A 26,334-nucleotide genomic window follows, 5' to 3' on the forward strand; every position below is an offset into this window, starting at 1 on the left:
GTTGTAAAGTGAGACAAATTAAATGGCTTTAAAACCGACATATGGGAACAGGCTGTAGTGGAATGTAACTAAATACATTTACCCAAGTATTGTACTTACATTTGAGATACTTGCACTTCGAGTATTTTCTTTTCATGCCACTTTCTACTTCTACTCCATTCCATCTCAGAGGGAAATATTGATCTCTTTACTTCACTACATTTACAGCTTTAGTTTCTTTTCAAATTAACATTTTTGCATACAAAACATATGAATAGCTTATAAAATATGATGCTAAATTATACATTAAACAAACAGTTTGTACAGTTCATTAGCAGAAATGTTTATTGGCAGTCATTTGATAATCGTTTGTGATTTCGAAGTTAACCATGCACTTCCTGCTTCCAGCTTCACCAATCTGAAGATTTGCTGTTTATCCTTTAAATTATTTTAATTTATTCTTAATAATCTGGAGGTTTGGACTGTTGGTTGGGCAAAACAAACATTGAAGGTGTTACTTTGGGCTCATTGTGATGGCGTTTCTCACAATTTTTTTTTTACAAACGAAAATATTGAATAATGGAAAAAACAATCAGCAGTTAAATTCAAACTTGCAAATAATCTTTATTTGCTGTTCAATACAAACTAAATCTCCATAAGACCCTGCTTTTGTAGTGATGCAACATTCCAATGATATATTTTACTGTACTATACTGGATAAAATACCATATTACATTAATATTCTGCTGTAGCTGCACTATATTACTGTAATACTATTATTACGTTGTACTACGACACCTCATACTGTACTGCACTATCATGTCTTACCACATCACATACTCTATTATGTTTCCATTTTAATACAACACTAAGTATCATTACTTAATTACAGAATATATTATTCTGATGTACAATGTTTACAGACTTGCTGCTATTACCATGCAACTTTAACCATCACTTACCTCATAACTTTGTCCTTAATTGCTCTTATTTCATTCTTTCCTACTCTTATTTAACTCTTATTCAATTCTTATTTTTCTTTATTTCTGCCTGGGGATCAGTAAATAGTTATATAATCTTATAATAAAACTGTCACAAAGGACATTTTTCTATACGTCTGATACTTCGTGTGCATTTTTTCCTGATGTATTGACATATTCACGGTGTATTACTTTTACTTTACTAAATGATCCAAATACTTTCTCCACCAGCTGACTGCTGAACACTATGACATATTTAAGTTCAATCTTGGGAATAAACACTTCCGAAGCATTTATTCATCGACGACTGTTTTCATGAACCGTCTGCTCCAGAGTGCCATTAAAACTTGTATTATTTTAATTTGACGCTGTTTGCGGGCTTACTGCTCCGTGACAGTTAACTTCAGCTGTGACCCACAGTGTCATTTTCCCAGGTGGATTCCTGATCGTTCACTGCAGACGGTTGTTAATCACCTCGTGTTGTGTAACCTTATCCCGGTTGTGTCCTCGTCTCGAGGTCTCGAGGTGGGGCTCCCAATCACGACTCCCGTCTCCCACCGACGCGCACGATTTCAGCCAGCTCCACTTTTCCAGATGGAGCTGTGTGTGTGTGTGTGTGTGTGTGTGCGTGTGTGTGTGTGTGTGTGTGAGTGTGAGTTGTTTGTTTATACAAGGCCCTGGGCTCGGCCTTATCTGCTGCAGCCACTCACGCCGTGATTTCAGTCTTTCTTCAGCGAGTACTTGTGTGTACGTGTGTGTGTGTGTGCTTGTGTTTGTGTGTGCTTTTTACGGGCCATTGTTTTGTCGAATGGTTTCGAAAGATACAGCGTTTTTTTTGTTTTTTTCTTCCTCCCACCTCATTAGAAACCGACTGCTCTGATTTCAAACGCCTGCACTTCATCTCCACCCAAACTGTGGCTCAGTTATTTAGTCCCGCCTGTCAGACAATCAGAGTGACCGCATCAGCTTTGGAAGACGTTGAGGCCATTCCGAGAATAAAAATAACACGGATGCTTGTTTTGACTGCCTATTATTCAGCGTGTAATCAATTCTTATGGTTTTCCTCTTAGGATTTTTTTTACTAAATCCTCAATAGGCGTAAAGTTGTAGAAATATGCTTCCCCTTGATATCCATTTATAGGCCTATTAGGCAATATATCAATAATTACTTGAGTTGACTGGCTAACTACCATGTGTTATGGTTGCTATTGCTGTAGCAGGCATGGGTTTTCATGTATCATAAACACTTTATGAGATGTTTTTAGGGCTACAAGTAATGGTAATTTTCATTGTCACTGGTTATGTTCTCGATGAATCAATTCATCGTTGAATCTATAAAAAGTCTGAAAATAAGAAATGCCTTTAACATGTTAATCAGAATGGTTGCCTCAACTGTTTATTGCTGAATAACTTCAGCTCTATTCTTTTTATTCTTTTTGTGAGTTTATTTAGATTATTTTCTGTTTATCAATAATTTTCCCTTAATGTCAATTTTTGCTATCAATAAAAAATCCTACACATATATTTATGATCTCATAGGTAGTGGAAAGTAACTAAATAGCCAACATTTACTCAATTACTGTAGTACTTAAGCACAATTTTAATGTATTTGCTCGAATATTTTTTATTTTAGATACTTATACTACAGTATGTAACAGGAAAATATATACTTTTTATTCACTAACAGTTCTTTTTCAGATTAAAAGTTTACACTCAAAACATTTAGGCTTAATAAGTAAATAAAATGTTATATTCCACCAACCAGTAGCTTCACTTTATAAAGTATGGTAGCTGGACAGGCTGGGCGTTAATTGTAATGTTAATAATACTCGGATACTGAAGCATTTAATGACAGGGGTCATTCTGCTGCCTATAGCCTCTACTTTTGATTGGTCATTTCTGTTGCTAATTCTTTTTTATGTTTACAGTTTGATATTGATACTTAACTTTAAGTTCTTAATACTTCTTCCTCCACTAATCATTCAAACTCCTCGTGATATATTTTTGCCGGAACATTACGGTGTCAGTGAGTATTTTATGAATGAGTGTTTAGATTTTTTTTTGTTGTTGAAAGGGGGGGTGCGACTGACGTCACGTTCTGTTAAACAAACTGGTCACGACGCCGAGCGCGGGCACGCGCCCCTCCCACCTCCGCTGCGTTTATAACGGGACCGTTCCGGCCGGAGACTGACCACTCGTTGTTGTGCGTGTAGCCGGTAAATAAAGTGTGTAAATCTGTGCGAGATAGAAAGAGATGTACTGGGACACTATCACCAAACCTGGAGACAGAAACACAGACAGCAAAGACTCGAAAATAAAGGTAGGTTTTAATTTCATTTAATGGAATACAGAAAATCACAATAAAGGCAACTATTGGGTTCATATAGCAGGAGTTTGGTTGGGAAATATGATGGGTTTTTGAACTATTTTCTTACATTTTGTAAACTAACAACTAGACAAATGTTTTTTGAGAATGAAAATAATAAGTCTCTTTTTATCTGAGATAATCCTTGATGGTGCGTTCAATAACATAGGCAATGCACTCGAGTTCAGTTGTAAGAGAATCACACTAAAAAGACAAATCATTGTGAAACAGATCATGTAACTGTAGATCTTTAACAAAGAAAGGTTGCTGTGCATCAGGTGACTCATGTCTCATGTCTGACTTTTCTCCACAGACATACATCAGAAATTAAGTTTTTTTTTAAATAGGCCTCACAGCTGTACTACTGCATGATACCATGACTTTGAACAAACGATCATTTAAAAAAACGGTTGATGATCAAATTCAATCTTATGTGTTCCTTATTTCAAGTATGTATAAAAGTATTACATTTTTAATTTTCAAAACAATATTTAGTGCAAGGCTTTTCATGTTGCCTTTGCCTCTAGATTTTGATCAACATGGAGAGTTGCCATGATGATGAAAGTTGTAATCACGACTCTTTCAACACAGATGGAGATTTGCCAGACTGGATATTACACAGAAGACTTCAGGACACAGGAAGTGCCGGCTGGCTTTGACTTTGCATCTTATGGTGAGTTCAGAGAATCACTTTCACTTGATTTTGTATTTTCTTTTTCCTCCAACACAAGTTACGCATCATGACCCATGATGGCACAAGGTTTAAACTCTCAGCGATGCCCTGACAGAGTTATGTTTTTGTTTTTTATGTTTGCGCAATCTGTTTCCTCTGAACCTGAGCAGCTGAAGGACAGAGGAAATATTTGCGCAGACTGTATCATCACATCTGTCAGAGGTTTCTCGATGAGACCTTGACACCCGGGGACTCTCGCTCAAACCCTGGGGTGCTGCTGTGTGTGTGTGTGTGTGTGAGTGTGAATAACTCTTGAATGGGCTGAGGTAGGCAAAGACAGACAGAAACAGGGTGGTCAGGTTAAAGACACTCCCCTCTCTGTCTTCCCTAATCCTTTCCTCCAGACTTCCTCCTCCAACAGATTTAGAGTAACCCCCCTCCCCCTTCCCCAGACCTCCATCACTACTCTGTCACACTCCCTCCGCTGGCGTTTCCTCCCGTCTCTTCCTACCCCTCCCTCCCTCGTTTCCTCCAAGCTGCCCCCATCCATAGAGCTGAAAAAACCTGAGTGCCTGGTGCTGATTTGACAGTAAACAAGCAGCTTTTTGTGTGTGTGTGTCAACATCCACCTTTAAGATAAAAACCAACAAACTTACAAATTCACCCCATCTTGCATCTCTTCATGACTCTTTGCTGAGCTGAGCTGTAATAGACCTCCAGCTTAAAGGACCATATGATCTCAAAGCACATTCACTACACAGTAGACATGTGCTGAATTAAATGGGAACCATAATAGCTGGCCCAGTAGAGATGAAATCAACCAAAGAACTTTAATTAGAGTAAAACAATTGCTGTGTTCCTTCTTCGAGCATGAACTCTCCCTCTATCCTGCCTTCATCATCACCTACTGACTCCATCTGTCTGCATTGTGTTTAACCTCCAGACTACCCTGAAGACCTATCTTTTCTGTTAGACAGTAAAGCCCCCGTGCAGCAGCAGCAGCAGCAGCAGCAATATGTCGCAGAAAGCAGATACCCAGAGCCACCCAAAGCTTCTCAGCCTTATGACACTAAAGGTGAAACCTCAATAACAAACATACCCCTTATGGTTGCTGCAACAAGCCACGTTTTAGACTTGTCTCACATTTGTTTGTTGCTCTTTTTATTTTTCCTGCAGTGAGTGGCGGCGACACCTCTCTCTTCAACCTGGACTCGTACCAGGAGTTCAACTGGTGGACCTCGTACTCACATGGTGAGCTCATACTCATACTGTATTTAAAGTACTTTTTCTTTTTTTTTAAAGGGATTTGTTTTTGTAACTAACTTTCTGTTTGATGTACAGATGGACTGACAGTAGACCAGTCACAAACTGGATACCAGGAGTCTCCACAGACGTACCAGAGCCTGGTGCCCCAGAACGGACAGTTCAGCCCGGCCGTGGAGGGCAGCCACAGCCCCTTTCTAACCGCAAAGGGATCAAATACATTACAAAGTAAGTCGTTTCACCTGTGGATGTTAAAAACACCCCGTGACTGGTCTAACTCTTGCAGTTCAGTGTGTAATCCCGTCTCTTTGTTCCAGGTGAGACAGATCAGAGCTACTCGTGTCACTCGGCTGAACTGTACGACTCTGACGGACAGAGGCAGCCCTCTTCTTTCTGGCCTGAGTACTCCTCTCCCAGCTTCACCGCCCCCCCACCCCACCCACCTCCGGCCCCCGGCCCTCAGTCCTCAGAGCAGTACTGCCCCCGTGTGGTCAAACGCAAGAACACACACCCCCAGAGGCTAGACAGGGAGGGCCACATGACGGGAATGTCAACTTATCCAGGTTTGATCTCTCATCTCTTCTGAGCTGCTCTAAAAAAAGTGTATAAATTATAGAAAATAGCACCACGTTGACGAACTACAACATTAAAATACTACCTCCATATTAATGCATTAGCAATAATATTCTGATAGTAAAATAAATATAGTAAAACACTCATAGTGGCCATTTTTCTGACTTTTTCAAGTTACTCAAACAGTAACTAAAGTACATGTGTTACATGTAATAATTCAGATGATTTTATGTTTTCTGTTATAATCAGGTTTTGGTTAACCTGATTATAACAGGTTAACCAAAACTCAACAGTTCTGTAACCAAATAAATACAATTTGATTCATTCTTTCAGGTTCTGGTCCAATCCAGTTGTGGCAGTTTCTACTGGAGCTACTTCTGGACTCTGCCTGTCGCACCTTCATCTGCTGGACGGGAGATGGATGGGAGTTTAAGATGTCCGACCCCTCAGAGGTGAGGACATCTCTTGTTTTGGAGTACTACATGGCAGTAGTGGAAAGAAAGTACATTTACTTAAACTTATATAACAGTACATTTCAGAGGGAAATATTGTACTTTTTAACAACTAATACTTACCTTTTAGATTAAAATAAAATGCATTGTTAAATCAATGTTCAAAGCCCAAAGAGGTAAAATTGTCCTTCCTTTAAAAACCGTGCCATGTAGCTAAACAAAGAGAATTACGTTGACACTGTTCAAAGCTCCACTAAACGCTTCGCTACCAGCATCATTACATTATTAACATCAATGAATGTTGAATTGCTTGCTAAAAGCTAGCTAGCTTTTTGTTGTTGTTGTTGATCGAATCGGTACAAATTACCTTTGTAATGTAACACAAAGTATTTAGTTAAGGTTAGTTTGGTCCCCTTGTTTCATCGAACTCACAAATAATGGTAAAATGATTGAATACATTTGACAAATGGGGAGTTAGATTTCAGGGAGCGTTAAGTGAATCATCTCACGACTGCTCACATTTATCTTGTGACCCTTTGGAGACGCCAGACCCCCGGATTATAAACCACTGGACTAAACTAGCGTGTATTATAACAGTATATAAAGTAGTTAAAACCAGCTCCACCTCAAGCAGCTACAACTGTAACATGCTACATACGTGTGATAGTTGCAGTACATCTACCTTTTGTTATGTAGGACTTTGAATGCAGGACTTTGGATTGTTTTTGCATTGTTGTTTAGGCACTTAAGTAAAGGATCTAAGTACTACTTCCACATTTGCTACATGGTTATTCATTGTTTTTTTGAGATACAAACACACATTCATCTGTGTTTTTTTGTTTTGTTAATCCCACAGGTGGCTAAGCGCTGGGGCCAGTGCAAGAACAAACCCAAGATGAACTACGAGAAGTTGAGCCGTGGCCTGCGCTACTACTACCACAAGAACATCATCCACAAGACGGCGGGCAAACGCTACGTCTACCGCTTCGTCTGCGACATACAGGGCATGCTGGGAAAGACGGCACAGGAGGTGCTGACCAGTCTGAACGTTGTGCCCACAAACACAGAGTCGTGGCCGTCGTGCCCCGGGGTGCCAGCGGCATCGGAGCACAGCAGCGAAACGTGGGCGTCTCAGTAGGAAAACGGTTAACACGACTACCAGGAGTACTAGGCCCACAGTCTACAAAGGGAACGCTGCCTCCTCGAGCTCTCGCTGAACAGTATCCTCATGGGGGGATTATGTCACAGACAGCCGGTTTATACATGCTGTACTTCAGGGAGTCAAATAACCAAAAACTCATAAATTCATATCCAGTCTTTTCTTAAATGATGGATCGGTCTCCCAATACCTGACCCATAAACACATGGCACCTCAGGGCTAAATAACTGCAGCACATGGGGCATTTAAAGCTACTTAAAGGTTTAAAGATACTTCTTTTGCAACGTCAGGGGCCATATTTTCATTTGATGGGTGTCTACGAAGGAATCGATGTGTAAATAGTGTTTATATGACCGTTTTGTAGAGTTTTGTGCATTTATATTATAATTGTTTTGATACAAAACTCATGTCTACCTCTGTTGCTAGTCAGAATAACGTAAACTGAGATAATTTCCAGGCACGCACTGTGAACGTTTTAGCCTGTGTGATGATTGTTTTGTGTAAATAAACTGTATATAAACATAGAATTGTGTGAAGAGTCTCATTACACACACACACACACACACACACACACACACACACACTTTTTAGTCTGGATTCTGCCTTTAACATCAAAATATTGAATACTTTTTGTTGAATTGAAATATTATATAATATTTTTAAGTTTTATATATTACACATTTATATTTCACATGTAGTTGATAGAAGAAGTTAACTGCAGGAGCTGAGCCAGTGGTCTGCTAATGTAATTAAACTGAGATGATATTCGGTTACTGGTCAAATCAATCTGTGTGAAGCTGCAAGTATGATATATTTATATATAGATTTGTATTGTTTTGGTTATTTTAGGAGTATACATGCATAGAGAGTAAACCGTTTAGCCTATAGCGGCTCGAGGCTGGCTATAACCCTATACATAGTGCTAGTATATCACATATAGGCCACAAGCTCTTCCTTATCTATTGCTGCTTTCAAGTGCTGCTCGTCGTAGGTACAGAGCGTTTACGTGACGAGAGGACGTGTTACAGTAAGGCTTATGTAACATTGACACGTGGGGTTTCATAATTTCGATACTCGGATATCGGCATTGAACGCGTCCTTCCTGAATGTGTCAAACTTGGGTGGATTCATCGCTACATTGAAGGAATATATCGACCGCCTGCTGCCTAAACGGGAAAATAAATAAATGCAGGTCTCTTCACCGTTAATAGGTTTACGAAATGCCTCCCAAAACAATTAAGATGGCTTTAGTGGACATGATGGAGGACCTGTCGAGTCAGAACTTCGAAAGGTTCTGCCACGATCTTCTGGACCGCAGAGAAGAGCCGCAAGTCAGGCGCAACAGGGTGGAGGGTAGAAGCCGCTTAGAAGTCGTGAGCGTCCTAGTTTCCACTTTTACCGAGCCCGTTGCTGTTCAAGTGTCCGTGGAAATACTGAGACAGATTAGCCTCAACGAAGAGGCGGAGAGACTTGGTGAGATAAGCCGCCGTACAGCCTCCAGGATACTGTGTGTGTCCGTGGTTAATTGCAACATAAATATCATGTTATTACTGCTGTTTGTAAACCACATTTGTCTATAACCCCAAAATAAATAGCAAAGTGATTCCTGCTCGGACGATATGAACAAACAAAAGAAATACAGTGACTTCCGATTTTACTTTCATTTTTAAATGTTTCCAGTGTGTCTGCTTACATGTCGTTACAAGTAGAGTAGAGGCTGGCACACACTGGAGTTTTAACGCTGATCTTGATGTTTGAGAGTCTAAACAAAAGTCAGATTTTGTTTTTACATATTCAGTTTATAGCCTTTAGAAGACAAGATTGCTACTCTCTGTTGAATAGTATTTTTTTTACATGTTTGCCATAAAATCACCAAAAAAACTATTTTTTTTACACTGCTATTGTTTATTGTGAACATAGTCTGTGCACTACAGCTGAAGAATCATCAATACGTTGTTTCTTGCTCTTCACGTCTACACAGCAGCTGAATTTAGTTTCCTGGAAATTACGTAAAGCGTGGCTGGGCTGCCTTTCTTACGGTTGAAATTAATTTGAATAAACAATCTGGGAATCTAATGAATTCTTTGGCAATGACCCAGATTAATGTTTACTAAGGAATAAACAGTATGCAGTAAATGTGTCAGTGCTGTTTAACATTTAACATTTGTTTCTGTTTTTTTTCACAGTCAGAATGACAACTTGAGGACATTAAACATCCCGCTTTGACAGTGAGTTGACCTCAAAAATGGTTTTGTCCTGCATGCACGGAAGTTGTCAACATTGTGCAAAGAGTAGAGTTACTATTCAAAGTAAAATGTTCTGAAATGTTTACAGATGTAAGGCCCTCATGAGCAGCAGGATTCAGCATGGTGGGAGACGGTACGCATTGGTTTTACATCTCACAAAGCAACATCTCCGGATGAAGGCGGTCGCTGTATAACGTCGATATAAGACATAAACTATCAACTATACCGTTATTCATTAATGAGCGAGTGTCGTTGTCTTTGTCCTCAGGGAAACACTCGATGCATCGACACACGTGTGCTCATCCAGGACACGGACATTGTCGCACCATAAATGATGAACTATCCAGAGAGAATATTGTCATAAGAGAGCCGTCTGCAGAAACCAACTTCAAATCACGAATCAATATTTTGTACTTTGTCATAATAAAGTCTTTCTTGGGTCTTTTCCCTCTGTGGCTCACATTATTTCTTAAAAATCATAGGTATTTATCAACATTGATCCTATTTCCACAATATATTAGTTTGTATAAATTAACCTTTTATTGTCTAAAAAACAACCAAAACAAGCTTCATGTAGACGAAGGCCTAAGTACGTTTTACTGTATGTAAGCAGGCCGTTTTTACATTACCTTTACCTAAAAAGAAGGATTGCATTACAGAAAATGCTCTTTCAATAAATAACAATGTGTTCATACTGTTAAAAAAAAATAAGGCACCATTTACAGCACAAGAGTTGTAATAAAACAGCACAAGAGTTGTAATAAAAGGGGTTTATTAATGTTAATAAATAATGTTTTGGTCAATTTTATTCATAGCCCAATATCACAAATTTACCTGAAGGGGCTTTACAATCTGTACAGCATACGAGACCTGTCATTTAAAAATAATCTTTTGACTGGTGAAAACAACTTATGACTCCTTTATTATTTTAGTCTGAAGAGGACGACAGGCCGCTGACTTCCAAAGAGAACGAGGGTCACTAACGGGGCGGCGGGGGGAATGATGTCCTCCTCCAGCTCTTTTTCGGCGTCCTCCGTACAGGCCTGGAGGGGAGGCAGAGGACAGTGGAGTGAGACGGGGCGATGCATTCATCATCAAATTATCTACAAGAGACACACTACCGATTATACACATTAAGTTCAGTTTAAACGCCATGAGCAGTATTTTTATAAAAACGTGGTACAACGTGTGGAGGAGCTTTCTGGTGTCTGAGAAAATGACTCTGATTACGTCATCGGGGTTTCCTCGACACATTTTTAAAAGGACAGGTTCACATTTTTCAATTCTTCCAAAGTTATAGCTCTTTTAGTTGGAATAATCTCCTCTTTGTGATTCCCCGGAAAAGGTTTCTCTACTGAGCTGAAGTGGAAGGATTATAACATAAAGAGGGAATTATGTTTCTGTAACTGTGGAGGATTCCCACTTGATCTGCTGAAGCCTCGTATTAGCTTTAGATTCGTTTTTGTGCACAGAACAAGGGCAGTGGACTTTGTCCTCCCCCTCACTCACATTAGATGCACATTACAAAGGGATCTAAGTATTGTTTTAGAAAAAGACGATCCTTTAGTGTAAAGCACGCTCTACAAAGTGAAGGTGTGGGGAATAGTCCGGGCAATACTGGACTTTTGAGACCAATACTGTTATTGATATTTGGGAATTTATAAAACCCTATTATGATATATGGTTTTTGGGGGTTCAGATTTACTCCCATTAAATGGCATCTAGCTATGGATAGATAGGGAATAGTTGTTTGCATGACACAATAGTGTGATACATCGTTTCTTCACTAAGTCGCTGCAGTTTCCTTTTAAAAGAAGAAAGAAGTGGATAAATCTAGATCACTTGAAATAAAAAGCACTATTTGGGGAATGGTAGTACTTCATGTGAGATGGATTCGAACAAAAGACAAAATGCCAAAGCAATTCAACAGACACTTTAGAGTTACTTCAGCAAGTCTGCAGTAGACATTGATATGGAAAACCTTTAGGAGACAGAGGTCTTTAACAGCACATATTTCACCACACAGACCTTGAGGCAGTGGTTGGCTGGCATGTGGTGCTCTGGACCCCTTTCTTTCTGACTGCTCGATGGGCAAAGCTGGTGGTCGGCCTGTTTGTGGCCAGATTTTGGTCACGCTGCAAAATGTATCTGACAGCGACGTCCATTTTGGTCCCTGGGTCGCAGCTTGACCTCATGCTCCGGAGGAAGTTGACATAGCTGTGTAGAAAAGGGTAGAGCGGGTGGCCTTTAATGTCTGCCAGCGTTGCTAACGCCAAGATCCACCGCCGTTTACTAATGCGTTCTACCAAACCTGATCTTGTCCTTGTCCGTCGACTCGTACAGATCCTGCAGCGTGTCCGACCTGTGAAGACCAAATCCAACAAGGGCCTCTCCTTCTTGGCCTGACTGGAGGGATCTGTCGTACCCGCGAGGAAATCTGACTTCTTTCAAAACCTCAGGGTAAGCAATTGCGTATCGGGTCAAAGAATCCTTCAAATGACAAGACATGAACAATGAAATTGATGTTATTAATAAAGCTACACGGTTCATATTTAATTCAATTAAAAACACTTAGTTTGTTCCTCAAGAAAATCTGAGACAAATACACAGAAACGACTCCTTAATACACATATACTGTATACAGTTCTATAAAAACACAACTAAAACTGGTGTTATAGGAGGATATCAGTTCTTAAAGTGGGATTAGTAGGTGCACAGTGGTGTGTGTTGACGTTAGGGCTGTCACAATATCAGATTTTTACTACATGATTATCGCGGCCAAAAGAATTCACTAAAACAATATAATTGCGAAATGGAAAATTTGAAAAAATAAATATATAATGGTATCAGTCAAGTTCATCTTTAACTTTGTTTTCTGTGTGTTTTGTCTTATATATAATATATAATACCTTGAAACTAAAAACTTTTGGGAGCTTGCAAATGTCAGAAGGCAGACAGCATGTCCTGTTTCTTTGCAGTACCTTGTTGACCGTCATCGAGTTCTGACCCATTGTGTCCTGTCGCTGCTTCTGGTGACCAGCCAGCCACCAGGCAGTGTAGCCCACATCATTCTCCAACAGCCATTTGAAGCTTTGACCTTTGTACTGGCCAAACTGAATCGTACACCTGCTCAGAACCAGCCATTCGTTGCGAGCGTCCCCGCCCTCCGAGAGGACGCGTGCCTTCGCCTCAGCCTCCACCTCCTCTGGCGTCTTCACCGACACAGGAGGACCTCCGGGTCGAGCAGCTTGGTTCAGAGCCTCCTGGGAGGGCTTCGTCTCCAACTCCCCGGTCGAGGTCTTACGGAAGGTAGGGTCACCTTTCTGAAGAAGAGGAACGAAAATGACAACACCAGTATCATTTGAACTACCAATATTTTAAAGAGAGTACTTGAATATTTCAATTTTCAACTTACGTCCACACAGGCTTTGGTTTTGGAATCTGTAGAGACAGATGATACGGTGAAAGGCAGATCGACATAGACCCCACCAATATACACACTACTGACCTGCACTATTGACTTTACAAGACTTTTAACCAATTAATACAGTTTAAAAAATGACTGTCCCAATGTCCTTTGGGATTTTCATGCTTGAACTCATTTTAGGAGCCATGTATTTGATTTGTGTTTAGGTGCAATATGCCTCCAAGCACTAGGTGGTGTTTTGGTACAAGCCAGCTGGCCTCAGACACTTTTAGGTTCATCACAGGGGTTTTGACTGTATCTGTATCTGTTTTAACTTTAACATCAAACCTATTAGAAGTGACACTGGACACCAGAGGGAAAATAAACGCCATGATATAAAGCATTGGTAACTTTGTGTATTGTTCTTCTGAGCACATGCCTAAACAATTCTTACCAATTTGCAGCCAGTAGAGAGGCTAAAGTACCAGACTTATAGTCACTACAAATAAAGTGAAATATAGTGTTTGCTTCTTTTCCCCAATCAGCAACACCTGTGATTACTGGCATGAACATAAACGTGGCTGAGGCCAGCTGGCTTGTACCAAAACAACACTTAGTGCTTGGAGGCACGTTGTACTTAAACACGAATCAAATACATGGCTCCTACAAATACATGTTTCAGTGTAGCCTATCGGTGTATATATATTCTTTCCATAGTGTTTAAACTTCCCTAAGCGTATGTATTTATATTTACATTATTACATCTGTGGAGCAACCTGTCGTGTTTCTTGCCACCTAATGAATGAATAATGAATTTGATACATTGTTATTATAAATGTATTGATTGTAGCCGCTTTAAGGATTACAGCAGGAAGTGGTAGCCTACAGTTACAGTATGGAGCACACGCACAGCGTCCTGCAGGCAGCCCTGGATACTTTTTAATGCACTTCAGTCACCATTGTTTACTCACTCAGTGTCTCCGCCTCCTCGTTGCAGTTTATCAGCCTCAGTAAATCCAGAGCCACTTGAAGCGCGTTGGGCTCGGTGAAGGTTGAAACCAGCAGGTTTGTGATCTGCAAAACGCTTTTATCCTCCACCTGACTGTAGAGGACCCGCGGCTCCTCTCTGCGGTCCCTCAGCTCCTGACAAAACGTAAGAAATTCGGTCTTACTCAGATTCCCCAGCGCGTGCCTCAGCGCGCGTTTGATTGTAGTCTGGACCATTTTTTTTTTTTATTATATTTTTCTATTTTTTTAAATTTCTTCTGGAAGGTCTACGCGTAACAGTTCAAGTTACATAATTGCCCGCCTAAAATTGAGATTACGCCTATAAGAAAAAGAAGGTCTGCTTTCTTCTTCTTTCTTCTTTCTTCTTATTGTTTATTGGCGGTTGGCAAACAATTAATTACCGCCACCAACTGGTGTGGATCAGGATGTCCAGTACTTATATGACAATTTCAATTAAAAAAGACAAGAAAAAAACATAACAAAACACAACAACGGGCTCACATTTTCTTAATAATTATATCAATTAATCTAAGATATTGAAATAATACTTGATAACACTCACGTTTTGAGTTATTTTGCACAATATCCACTACATCCAACCGTACCTCCATCTTGCCGAGGTCTCCAATCAGCTGCCCTCTTTCCTGCTCATGTTTCTGACATTGCACAATAACATGTTCTATTGTTTCCTCTTGCCCACAATAGTCGCATTTTCCTGTTTCCTGTTTACCTATTCTTTGAAGCATACTGTTTAGGCCAGTGTGTCCAAATCTAAGCCTTGATCTTCCCGTTTCCTCTCTCCTGTTCCTTCCTGCACATCTCATTTCTCCCACTTTCCTCTGAACTCGGTAAAACCATCGTCCTTTCCTGTCTTCTTCCCATTGCTTCTGCCACCTTTCCTTCAACCTCTGTTTAATGATACTTTTTGTTTCTGATTTACTGAAGCTGACTGTAACATTAGTGCAGCTATTTTTTGTGGCCTCTTTTGCCGCTTTATCTGCCATTTAATTTCCTTTGACCCCAATATGTGCTGGTACCCATAGGAATATGACTGTCAGACCCATCATTTGAATTCTGTATAATGTTTGTTGTATTTCAATAAGGATGTCTGGTCTACTCTCTGAATGGCTGTTCTGTAAGCTGGCTAATGACGAACTTGAATCCGAACAAATGATTGCCCTCAATGGTCTTGTGTCCTCTATCCCCTGTAGTGCTAACATTATTGCCAACATTTCCCCTGTGTACACTGATACTCCCTCAGTGACCATTTTACCTATTTTATTATTAAATTCTGGAACAATAAATGCCACTCCTTGTTTCCTAAATTCTTTGATGCATCTGTGAAAACCTGGATATAACTGTACTGTCGATATGTGCCTGTATTGTATGCCAATTGAAATGATCCGCTCGACCCTTGTTCTTCATTTTTAATAATGTAAAATCTACTTTTGCATCAGGAAGTATCCACGGTGATATTGTTGGTAATAACTGTTGGACTGGAGTTTAATTCAGCTCAAGTTCTGTTGCTTTCTGTGCTACTGTCCAACCAAAGCTTCTTGTCTCCCTCCTCTCCTTTTCCCAGCAACGTTTTAAAGTTTCCTGTGTTGGATGTTCTTTGCTGTGTCCCTGTAGTTTAGCCCAAGAACTCGATGCTAACTGTGTTCTTCGTAGTTCTAGCGGCATTTCACCAATTTCCACCTGTAATGCAGCCGTTGGGGTTGTTTTAAAGGCACCGGTGCATATTCTCATTGACTGATATTGAATAGTATCCAGTTTTTTGAGAGACGTGCTTGCTGCTGATCCATACACCACACAACCATAATCTATATAACTAATCCACTGTATTTGGCTTTCAAAGCAGTTCTATCTGCCCCCCATTCACCTCCCACCAAACACCTCATTATATTTAATACTTTTTTACATTTATTCTCTACTTTATTAATATGTACAGCCTATGTCATCCTTTCGTCAAACCACAGAACTAAATATTTAATTCATGATTATATAGTTTCAGTTTTACTTCACCACCAATTTGTCTCCTTGTAAAGAACATTGTCTTTGTCTTATCTTTTAAAACCCCATTGATATGACTCTTCTACCTTCAAAATGTCTCTCTGCAGTTTCTTTACTATAAATTCCACATTTCTTCCCCTCTTCCAAATTGCCCCATCATCTGCAAATAGTGACAATCCCATCCCATTTTCAATTTCACTGAACACATCATTTATCATTATGGAGAATAGTAATGGACTGACAATACTACCTTGAGGTGTTCCATTTTCAATACCAAACTTTCCCGAATAGCTCTTTCCTACCCTGACTTCTATACATCGTTTTAATAAAAAATCCTTTATCCAACATTCGACCCTTTACCCAACTTGCAAAGTCTAATTAATAACCTTATCCTCCACATCATATCATATGCCTTCTCTCTGTCAAAGAAGACAGCAAACACTTTCTTTGTTTATCTGTGCTTTCCTAATTTCATGTTCTAAACAAAGCTGGATCCATTCTCCCTTTCCTGAAACCACTCTGGTATTTATATATCCTTTACTTTCTATATAATATATGAATCTTTCATTTATCATTTTCTCCATTATTTTGCAGATATTTGATGTTAAAGCTATTGGTCTATAGTTCCCTGGGTTTGTGCAATCTTTACCGGGTTTGCGTATCGGGACTACAGTGGCCTCCTTCCAGCTTTGAGGCAATTTCCCACCCTCCCAAACTTTATTATATAATTTGAGTAATACTGTATATCCTTAGAAGATTCACTTAGATTGCTTAACATTATATAACAAATCTGATCCTTGCCTGGTGCCGACATTTTGGTTTTCTTGAGACATCGGCTTAGTTCTGTTTTTGTAGGCTTGTTTAGCAGATCACTAGTATCTTCCTCTTGCTGTAAGAAATATTCATTTACACTACTGTAGTTTCCCTTCCCCTTTTACCCTCTTCACTAATATTATCTGAACTATGTATTCTAACAAAGGTTTTGGCCAACATCTCTGCTTTCACCATCATTTAGGACTGGATACCCAAACTCTCTTTTAATCCCATTCATTCTTTTTTATCATTTTATGATACTAAAGTAAGGTCTGTTGCTGACCCTGTCCCTGTTCTTAAATCTTTTTCCAGTTCCATTTTCCTGGTTTTTTATCTCCATTAATTCTTCTATCACTATTCCATTGTCATCATTACTATTACCCCATAATGTGCTACTCACCAAGTCAACAATAAACAGAGAAAATCTAAATAATAGTGAAGGGAGCTGAGACATTTTTGGGGGTAAAAAGATGTACCTTGGAAGCATATTAATAAAAGACTCGGAGAAGATGGGAAGCAGGAGGCCCAGGGGACAGTATGATTGTACTACAATGGAACGCAAGAAGCTTGTTAGCAAATGGACAAGAGTTCAAAGGATTCATTAAAAACCTTAAAAAGAAACCAGAAATCATGTGTGTTCAGGAAACATGGCTTAAACCAGCATTAGACTTTGTCAGTAAAGGATATGATAGTATTCACAGAGATAGAGTGGGAACTATTAGAATGGCAAAACTTTCAATCACTTTACTTGAAGAATTACATTTGATGTACAAGTGATATGTTGTGGAGATTGTAATGCTCATATAAAGACAGTTATTATCACTGTCAGAGTAGAGGTGTTTTCTCTCTGTAGCCTGTTACCTCTTTAACAAACTGCATTGAGTTTTTATACAGTCTGTGGTATTTATACTGTGTTCTGTGGTATTTATACTGTGTTCTGTGGTATTTATACTGTGTTCTGTGTCCTGTTTTTAAGCGCATCCGATTACAGGCGGAATGCTTTTTGTCTTATTTAGGACTTATTTGCATCTGTATGTTTTGAAATTGTGATTGTGACCTCATTATTAATTAACCCAGAATATGATTATGGTTTCTCTTGAACACTGGAATGAATTTATTCGGCTCCATCTTTCAGGTTAAATGAAATGATATAACTCATCAAACACTCAGGAATGATCAGCCTCACGTGACTGAATGAAATGATGATAAATGATGTAAAAAGTGTTTCGTCTCTCCAGCTCTCTCTGACTTTAATTGTATCCATAATAAAAGTTATTGAGGGAAATATCAGATCATGGAAAGACAAATCTTTCTAATAAATGAAGAAAGTTGTTTGTGGTCCTTTTGTTGTTCAGACCTACAATGGACATTTATTTAAACCAGACGGTGAATCAGAAAACTAATCAAATATAAAGCTTGAGTTTAATCTGTGATCTGTCTTCACTCTATGAAACTCCAGTGATGTTTAAAAAAAATCAGATCAGTCCGATCGGCTACAGCATCCAATCACATAACTGATAATAATAATAATAATAATACATTTTATTTATATAGCGCTTTTCATAGTACTCAAAGACACTTTACATTAAAATCAATGAATGAATGATGAACAATGAGGGGGCATGTCGGCCGTTAAAAAACTTCCTGGAAGGCTGTTCTCGTGCGTCCTCGCTCATGGCTCCTCAGAGATCCTTTCTCGCTCCTAAGTCATCATGTGTGCAGACACAAACTTCTCAAAAGTCTCTCCAGCTGTTAAAGCCGACTGACATCTGATCCAGCTGTGATCAGAGTCGCCGTCATCAGAAACAGACGTCGCTTCATGTGACGCTTCAGAGGAAAGTCTCCACATGACTGTATTTTTCTATTTTATTTTTTAAATTTCTTCTAGAAGGGTCTACGCGTAAAGGTTCAGGTTACATGATTTCCCGCCGAAAAAGAAGTGCTGCTTTCAAATGCTGTCGGAAATATTATCATTAGCCGTTCGCTAAGCTCCTCCCACTCACAGCCTTACAGCAACCATAAAGCCATGGGATGAGAGAGAAAAGTACACTGCTGACACGGCAGACCAACGTCCACCTCCCAACCAGAGCTTTACACGCGCACAATCATCATAAAAGTAGCCATTTTTTAGAAATGACATTTATTTTTACAATTAACAGTCAATGCAAAATTATGTATTTTTTTTATTCCTCTTTTGAATTAAACATGTTTTTGCATCTTCATGAAATGAACCGAAACACTGACAAAGTCTCAATTTTGGGTAATAATGGGAATAATTCTGAATATTTAAATCATACTGCAAACCTCTTATGAACTAAAAATAAATCAGGAGTGAATTTGAATCAAATACGCTGTTTTAAATTTCCATCACCACTAAAGTATCATTTATAATGCCTTACAGTCTGTTGCAAAGGTACAAAGGTAATTGGGATAGTCTTATGTGCTCGTAAAAACATTTGTTTAAAGCAATTGTGTGTTCTTGTTGGCTATAAACCACGTCTGTGGCTGCAGCATGAACAACACTCCATTCAGTGGAGTGTAAGCAGGCCAGAGGCTCCAGCTTTGTCTTATTGGTGCATCACATCTTGACCACAAGCTTTGCAGCTTTAGTTTCTGTCTGTGGGTCGGAAGTAGATGAGCCTTTGTAATATTCTTCTGCACATTTGCTGCATACCAATATCCTATATTTCTCTTAACGCTCAATCACTCCCATGAAAAGACAAAAGTGAACTATTATTGTCTGTGTATCCAAAGCCTGCTAGTCTTCTATCGTATCATTCTGTGCAGAGCTTCATTGTAACACCATTAAAAACACATAAATGAGTCACATCGTTGCACTGGGTGACATGTTTCTTCCACCAGGTTAGTTTCTTCATTACTGTGAAGGGAAGGGTTCCCTGGTGGGTTGCCATGAAAGCCAAGAAGGGGATTGAGGTGTGTGTGTGTGTGTGTGTGTGTGTGTGTGTGTGTGTGTGTGTGTGTGTGCGTGCACTCAAACACCTTTGCATGTGGGGGTCTGGGAGAGGAAGTGTGTCCATCTGATGAATGGACATGAGCCTGAACTAAACGCTAATTGTAATCTCATTCATTTTTGCCCGGGACAATCTCAGGTGTAAAATAAAACACCCAGACTTTAATGTAAATGCTCTAAATTCATTTTGTGTGTACAGATGCTCAGTGTGACAGAATGAATGGAACATTATGCCAATCAGATTAAATCGACAGAAAATGTTCAGAGCGAAAACATGGAACACAACAGGAGGGTTAAGTTCACTTTCAATTAATTAATTAATTAATTAATTACTATAATTGTAATTATAATTTTTTACATTCAACTATAATAATTATTATCAATGATGTTATTTATCAATATATCTTGAGCATAAGATTTTCCGACAGCCCCTGAAGGCATCATATGTATCTCTGCATGTATATGTAGTTACATCATAAGGAAGAGAACCTTATTCTTCTTCCTCTGCTGATATCGAAACATTTGCTCTACAGTCCGAGATCTTTCGCTGAGACATGGCCCCCAAAACCGCAAAACAGTTGATTAAAGGCGCGTTGGCGAACCTGTCAAAGGAAAACTTTGAGCTGTTACGCGACGAGCTTTTGGACCGTAAAGAAGAGCCGCGGGTCAAACGCAACCAGGTGGAGGATAAAAACTATATAGTGGTCACAGATGTCTTGGTTTCAACTTTTACCGAGACCGGGGCTCCTGCAGTGGTTGTAAAGTTATTGAAAGAGATCGGCTGCCACAAGGAAGCAGAACAACTCGGTAAATATCTCACGGCTTCATGGTTTTGATGTGGAATGAGAGCAGAATCTATATTCTATCGTTAAACCCTTAAAAGTGTGCTTGCAGATAATTACGCGACAAATGACCACGTTTAATTGGAAAGGTGGTAATTTTGCAGCATAGCATATTTTCTACATTAACTTAATGAAGTTGAAATTTAAAGTGAAAAAAATAGTTTGAAACAACCCGCCTTATTTTTTACTTTCGCTTTGGAGCAGTGTCAGACTCAACTGTCTGAGGGTGAAATAAAGAAATATAAAGGGCACCAGATGCATGAAGCAGGGTGGTAGGGCAGCTTATATGCACTTCATCACGTGTTCTTGCTCATTGGGCATCAAAAAGGGCTTTTTACTGTAAGCGTTGCTGCTTCCAGACACAAATACGGGGACCCGCCCGATCTGCAGACCATTGCAGTCATGTCCCCCCCTCCCGTCTTTATTGAATCATTCAGTACAGCTCACTGAGACACGATTACTGTATGAAATAAAAAAAAACAGACATTTTGATTGGCCATAGTAGGAAAAGCACAGGTATTATTGATATTAATTATATTAAGTGTCCCTGTAAGCTTTTCCAGTGAGCCAGCGTGCACAATATAGGGCCTCCCCTTGGTTGAATGCAGCTATAATACATTTTATTAATTTAGTCCACCTGTGCTTTTCTACCACAACCGTGAAAAAGGTCTATCTGGCAAAAACATAATATTCTTATATTTTACAAATTGATGAAGTGGTTTTACACCTAAACGCACTAAAATTTGCACAGACGGCCAGTTCACAATTAATTAAACATGATGAACATGTTAACACAGAACAAGAACTGTGTATTTTGTCTCACATCACACACGTTGAATGTGCTCCTTTACCAACCAGTATGAACAGGAGGAGAACTGGTTGAGCAGGAATACAAAACGCTCTCCTGTACAATAATGTTTTAATTAGCATGTGTTCGGGCACGTTGCAGTTTTGTGTTCAGATATGGAAATCTTTAAGGCTCTTTTAGTTTGTCCAACATAAAAAACAAACAGTTTTAATGTACATATGAACATGTGATTATCATTTTAAGACAGACTTGAAGAAAACTGAACCACCACATTGTACATAAACCATAAAGTAATACGTCATCTTATGCACAAACCCAAGATCCCAGTTTATAAATCACAGAATGTTTCCCACATTAAACCTGTAACTCAAGTTGTAATTCCATCATGTTTGTTGTTGACGTCATCCATCATCTAATAGTGTCTTTCTATTTTTGCAGAGAAAGAGATTAGTGAACAGTCCTCAAACCCCGGTTCCAGTGACAGTGAGTCGTTTTTTACACTTTTTGTTAACATGAGACATTACAGATTAGCTGTTGTAGAAAAATGAGTTACATCGAGTTGTTTTACAGTATTTCCAGCATTACGATGTAAATGTTAAGTTGAAAAACGGTGCTTCGGGATTTAACCTTTTATATCTATTGTAGAATAGAAGTTTAGAATAGAATACAACTTTATCTTCCTGTAGAGTGAAAATTTGTCTTTAGCTCACCTAAACATAAAACATATTGAAAAAATGTTACGGGAAAAATATGAATATGAATCATTCAAACGTAATATAAAATCAAGTTTGATTTTGCAGGTTGGCAGCTCAGTTTTGGGAGAGACTAATGATAAATGATAAAGGCATTTTAATCAATATTTACACCACCAGGATGACATTTCCTGTGGCAAACTGCCTCCCTCTACATTTATGATGACACTGACTCGCACAATGTGTTTTAAAACCAGGAAGAGGAAGTTGAGGACAAATTAAGTGCAGGAAAAGCATTTGAGAGACAAAGTCTGTGGCTTTCATTAGTTTTCTAATTTTATGATTAAATATGATATTTTTACTTGCTGTCTGTATAGAACAACAGTAGTATGTATGTATGAACACTAGACCGGTCCATCGTTAAGCAATTTTAATTTTCCATACATTTGTTTCAGCTGTGAGCCCCTCAGCCGGAGCAGAAGGTGGCTGCACAGGTACTATGATGTCTTCTTAGCTCATTTAACTCATGCTGCCTGTGATCAGTCACTGATCAGATTGTTTAGAACATTAGAAATCCAGAATCTGACTTTGAAACCTTGTTGCTGATTTGCTGCATGGTTGTATATGTAGAACAGGTCTAACTTGTTCTCCAAACAGAGCACAGGCTCAGGAGTGATGAAAGGAACAGATGAGTGCTGCGTAATATTATTACACTTTAAATGAATAGTTTGAAACTTTGGGGAAATATTGTTTTTTGGTGTTCTTTCTTGGAGTTGGATGAGAAGACCTCTGTGATGTTTGTGCATCAAGAAAAGAACTTGAGCCTGGAGACATTTAGCTTAGCTTAGCATAAAGACTGGAAGTGAAGGGAAACAGTTAGCCTGGCTCCGTCCAGAGTTTACAAATCTAAACTAAGCTAAATGTCTATGCTAAGCTAAGCTAAATGTCTATGCTAAGCTAAGCTAAATGCCAATCTCACTCTTGGCAAGATGCCAATAAGTGCATTTCCCCAAAATGTCATCATAGATAAAATGTGGGAATGACATTTGGAGAAAACTTCATTTTGTGACAGTAAGATGTTCCTTATTCATTAGCTGTAACAACATGTACTCGTCCTGGGACCCACATGCAGTTAAAAACACTTCAATGAATGCAATACACATGCTACTGAACTATAGAAATCACTGTTACTTAATCTGAAGTCCTTTTCTTAGAGTTGTATCAAGTTGGCTTCATGTTATCTCCAAATCTAATATGTCATTGTTATTTTTCCTTCTTTCCTCAGGGGAGCACTTTGTGGATAAACATAGAGCCGTGCTGATCGATAGAGTGAGCAGCATTGGACCCATTTTGGATGAGCTCTTCGAGAAAGAAGTCATCACAACGCAAGAGGCTTATGATGCAATCATGGCTATCCCTACCAACAGGGAGAAGATGAGGACTCTCTACTCTGGTCCCCTGAATTCTGCTGGACCTGAAGGCAAAGAAGTCTTCTACAAATCCCTTGAGAGAACGGAGAAATATCTCGTTGCTGATCTCAAGAAAAAGAAGTGAATGTTGTGGTGAAATGTATCTTTAGACCAAATATACAGTCTAACTGGGCCAAATTTTGTAATACAATAACAACGGGGGAATTTAATGCTATGTCTCTGTCGGGTTTTCTAAAAACGAAAAAGCTTTTCGGCTTTATGTTTGAACAGCTGTTTCCTCTTAATGTTACCTTTAAATTAGTTTAAATGTGTATGAGGTGTGGTGCCTCTTCTGCCTGATCAGTGAGGATCATGATGAGATGAGTTTTACTTCAAGGTTGAAAACCAGATTCATCAAATGTTTATCAGACAATCATGTAAGAAATGAATGGAGGTTCTCACCAGACATGCAATGATTTTATCCAACAAACAACAAACGGAATGAAAGTCTGTTTTTAGCTGAATTATTTTAGTATAAATTAAAACATGCTTTATCATAAATGGTTTTCCATAAGTGTTGCTTCTAAAGCAGGTTGAACCTTTCATTTATGCCGTATATATGCTATTAATCACTTTTATTCTGACCAACAACAATAACTTTACTTTTGGAGGTTCATCTAAAATGTTTTCTATTTGGAAATCTATATACATTTATAATAAAGTCTTATGATTGCTATGTGTGGTTCTGACGTTTTCAGTGAATGGAGTGTTGAAAATGTAATATAAGCCAAATATAATGATGTAATAGAGTTTAGAAACATTTATATATGTAATGTTATATGAATGTGAGGAGAGGCATGAATTGATTATGTATCTCTCCTTTTGTCTGACGTTCAGCACATGTTACTGAGGTGTTCTGTATTCAGCGTTTTACTCTTAGAGGATCTGTATCCGGCCGGATGGAAGGAGGCTGAGAGCAGAGTCCTATTTTAATGTGGAACTGCAGCGATTTTACACATAAAGTCTGTTTACAGGTATCAGGGTGCAGAGTAGCTGCTGCGTCAGTGCCTTTTGTGGCTCTAGAGGGAGCTGTAGGGTAAATAATGGCAGTTTGGGGCTAAAGACCACAAGCTCAAAACAGGAATTTGAGAGGTTGATTCATTATTTTTGCATAATTTCTGGTAATTTTTCACGGGATAAATATTCAATAACTTCACTGTTATTAAGTGTAGTGTGACAAAGATCACTTCGTACATCAATGAGCTCCTCCTGGTTATACTACAACAGTTATTTGGGAAGAATGTGCTTTTGCATAATTTTGGAGAATTTTTATAGGAAAAATATTCAATGATTTCTCTTCAAATTCTGTTCAACCACCAGGGATCTCGTGTTGATAATGCTACAGTACTTAGTTCGGAAAATCTCTTTTAATGGTCTCAACTTGTCTTTAAGACTAAATGTAGTGTCAGCTATTCCTCCTCAGTCACCAGGATGCCTCTGATGAATAAAAACACCACGTTTTTAAAGATTGTTTGCTCAATTTTGCTTTATTTGAACCAGAATGTACTTAGCATCAACGCTATTTAAAACAATGTCCTATTTACTTTCCACAAACCAGAATATTGGTTTAGGCCACTTTCATAATGTAACATACAGACTCAAACACACAATACATCTTATATTAACTTAATGCTTCTTCTGAAAATACATTTCGGGTTAGAAAACCTTCCCAGTGGTCATTAGTTAAAGTGAGGTTCACTCTTAACAGTTTCTTGGTGCAATACCGTCTCATAATATAAACATTTTAAAGGAAATTATTAGTGAACCTCCATTTCTCTTTATGACCAATAAGTAAAAAGATTTACTATCACTTTTGACAGGTGCTGTACAATTCTCCCTCTGGTGACGATTCCGGGTGACATTAGCATAAAGTATCAGTGATTTGGTCAAACTGGTGCAATTGTGAACCTATGTTCTGTATTGTGTATTTGTGTTGAATGAAAACAAAATATCACATTCAGCAAGAGAAGAGTTCACTCATTTAATCTATATACACACCAATATGCACATATATTGTTATTATAAAGAGTTGGAGAAGAATCTTAATTACCTGATGTTTCTCTACAAACTCATACTGCTCAACCTTTCAGAGGTGAAATCTCAAGAGGTGCTCTGTCAGGAAAAGAGTGTCACAGCCCGACAGGACATGCAGACAGCTGAGGAAGGATGTGTGCTGATTAATGCAAGATGGGGAAATGAAACGTTGTGGAAAGTTTCTGACCAACTAACAAGTGTGTCTTTTCTCTCTTTCTCTCCGTTCAGACTGATTTGGAGGCCCAACGTCCTTGCTGCTGAAGGTGCAGCTGCGCTCTCAGCCGGACCTGTAGATGCTCAGCACCTCAGCGAGCAGAGCTGGAAGCAGAGCTTTTCACAGAACTTTACCACAACGTAAACACAACTAAATCCACATTATTTAATGTGCTACATGTCACACTTATATTATAAAGTGTAGTGATTGATGGAATGTTGCAGGGTGTGTGTGTGATCAATTCTCAGATGTGATAAGTTATATACATTTCTTTTAGATTAGTTGATATGTCTAGCTTGAGAAGAGTTTGCTCAGTTTGTTTGAAGTGTTTTTGACTTTGTTGCATAGCTGATTAGTACGTAAATCAACTGAAG

At 38.9% G+C, this 26,334-nt stretch overlaps 4 protein-coding genes across 5 annotated transcripts; 3 read left to right on the top strand and 1 right to left on the bottom strand.

Annotated features, from left to right (window-relative positions):
• The first annotated feature begins 2,699 nt into the window (after nucleotides 1-2,699).
• etsrp (ETS1-related protein) lies at nucleotides 2,700-7,423 on the top strand. Its single transcript, XM_076106683.1, has 8 exons — nucleotides 2,700-3,279; nucleotides 3,916-3,997; nucleotides 4,941-5,072; nucleotides 5,174-5,248; nucleotides 5,339-5,488; nucleotides 5,578-5,823; nucleotides 6,167-6,285; nucleotides 7,142-7,423. The coding sequence occupies exons 1-8, from the start codon at nucleotides 3,214-3,216 to the stop codon at nucleotides 7,421-7,423; spliced, it is 1,152 nt and encodes a 383-aa protein (XP_075962798.1). The 5' UTR covers nucleotides 2,700-3,213.
• Nucleotides 7,424-8,537: 1,114 nt separating this feature from the next.
• On the top strand, nucleotides 8,538-10,132 carry LOC142965726 (apoptosis-associated speck-like protein containing a CARD). Its single transcript, XM_076106795.1, has 4 exons — nucleotides 8,538-8,917; nucleotides 9,631-9,672; nucleotides 9,779-9,823; nucleotides 9,959-10,132. The coding sequence occupies exons 1-2, from the start codon at nucleotides 8,665-8,667 to the stop codon at nucleotides 9,645-9,647; spliced, it is 270 nt and encodes an 89-aa protein (XP_075962910.1). The 5' UTR covers nucleotides 8,538-8,664; the 3' UTR covers nucleotides 9,648-9,672; nucleotides 9,779-9,823; nucleotides 9,959-10,132.
• Nucleotides 10,133-10,453: 321 nt separating this feature from the next.
• On the bottom strand, nucleotides 10,454-14,430 carry LOC142965724 (uncharacterized). The gene is made up of 6 exons (XM_076106792.1): nucleotides 14,068-14,430; nucleotides 13,106-13,131; nucleotides 12,672-13,013; nucleotides 12,002-12,180; nucleotides 11,719-11,907; nucleotides 10,454-10,733 (listed from the first exon to the last, which is right to left on the bottom strand). The coding sequence occupies exons 1-6, from the start codon at nucleotides 14,318-14,320 to the stop codon at nucleotides 10,670-10,672; spliced, it is 1,053 nt and encodes a 350-aa protein (XP_075962907.1). The 5' UTR covers nucleotides 14,321-14,430; the 3' UTR covers nucleotides 10,454-10,669.
• Nucleotides 14,431-20,366: 5,936 nt separating this feature from the next.
• Nucleotides 20,367-24,388, top strand: LOC142965725 (apoptosis-associated speck-like protein containing a CARD). 2 transcript variants are annotated; one of them, XR_012957729.1, is made up of 5 exons: nucleotides 20,367-20,708; nucleotides 21,990-22,034; nucleotides 22,699-22,737; nucleotides 23,529-23,958; nucleotides 24,038-24,388. XR_012957729.1 is itself a non-coding variant. In XM_076106793.1 (4 exons), the coding sequence occupies exons 1-4, from the start codon at nucleotides 20,456-20,458 to the stop codon at nucleotides 23,795-23,797; spliced, it is 606 nt and encodes a 201-aa protein (XP_075962908.1). In that variant the 5' UTR covers nucleotides 20,367-20,455; the 3' UTR covers nucleotides 23,798-24,388. The 2 variants fall into 2 exon arrangements, 1 of the variants encoding a protein (XP_075962908.1); XM_076106793.1 differs by having other exon boundaries at nucleotides 23,529-24,388.
• The last annotated feature ends 1,946 nt before the right edge of the window (nucleotides 24,389-26,334 follow it).

The sequence above is a fragment of the Anarhichas minor genome, unplaced genomic scaffold (assembly GCF_050575085.1).
Source record: "Anarhichas minor isolate MPS153535 unplaced genomic scaffold, ASM5057508v1 ptg000035l, whole genome shotgun sequence".
Lineage (NCBI taxonomy): Eukaryota > Metazoa > Chordata > Actinopteri > Perciformes > Anarhichadidae > Anarhichas > Anarhichas minor.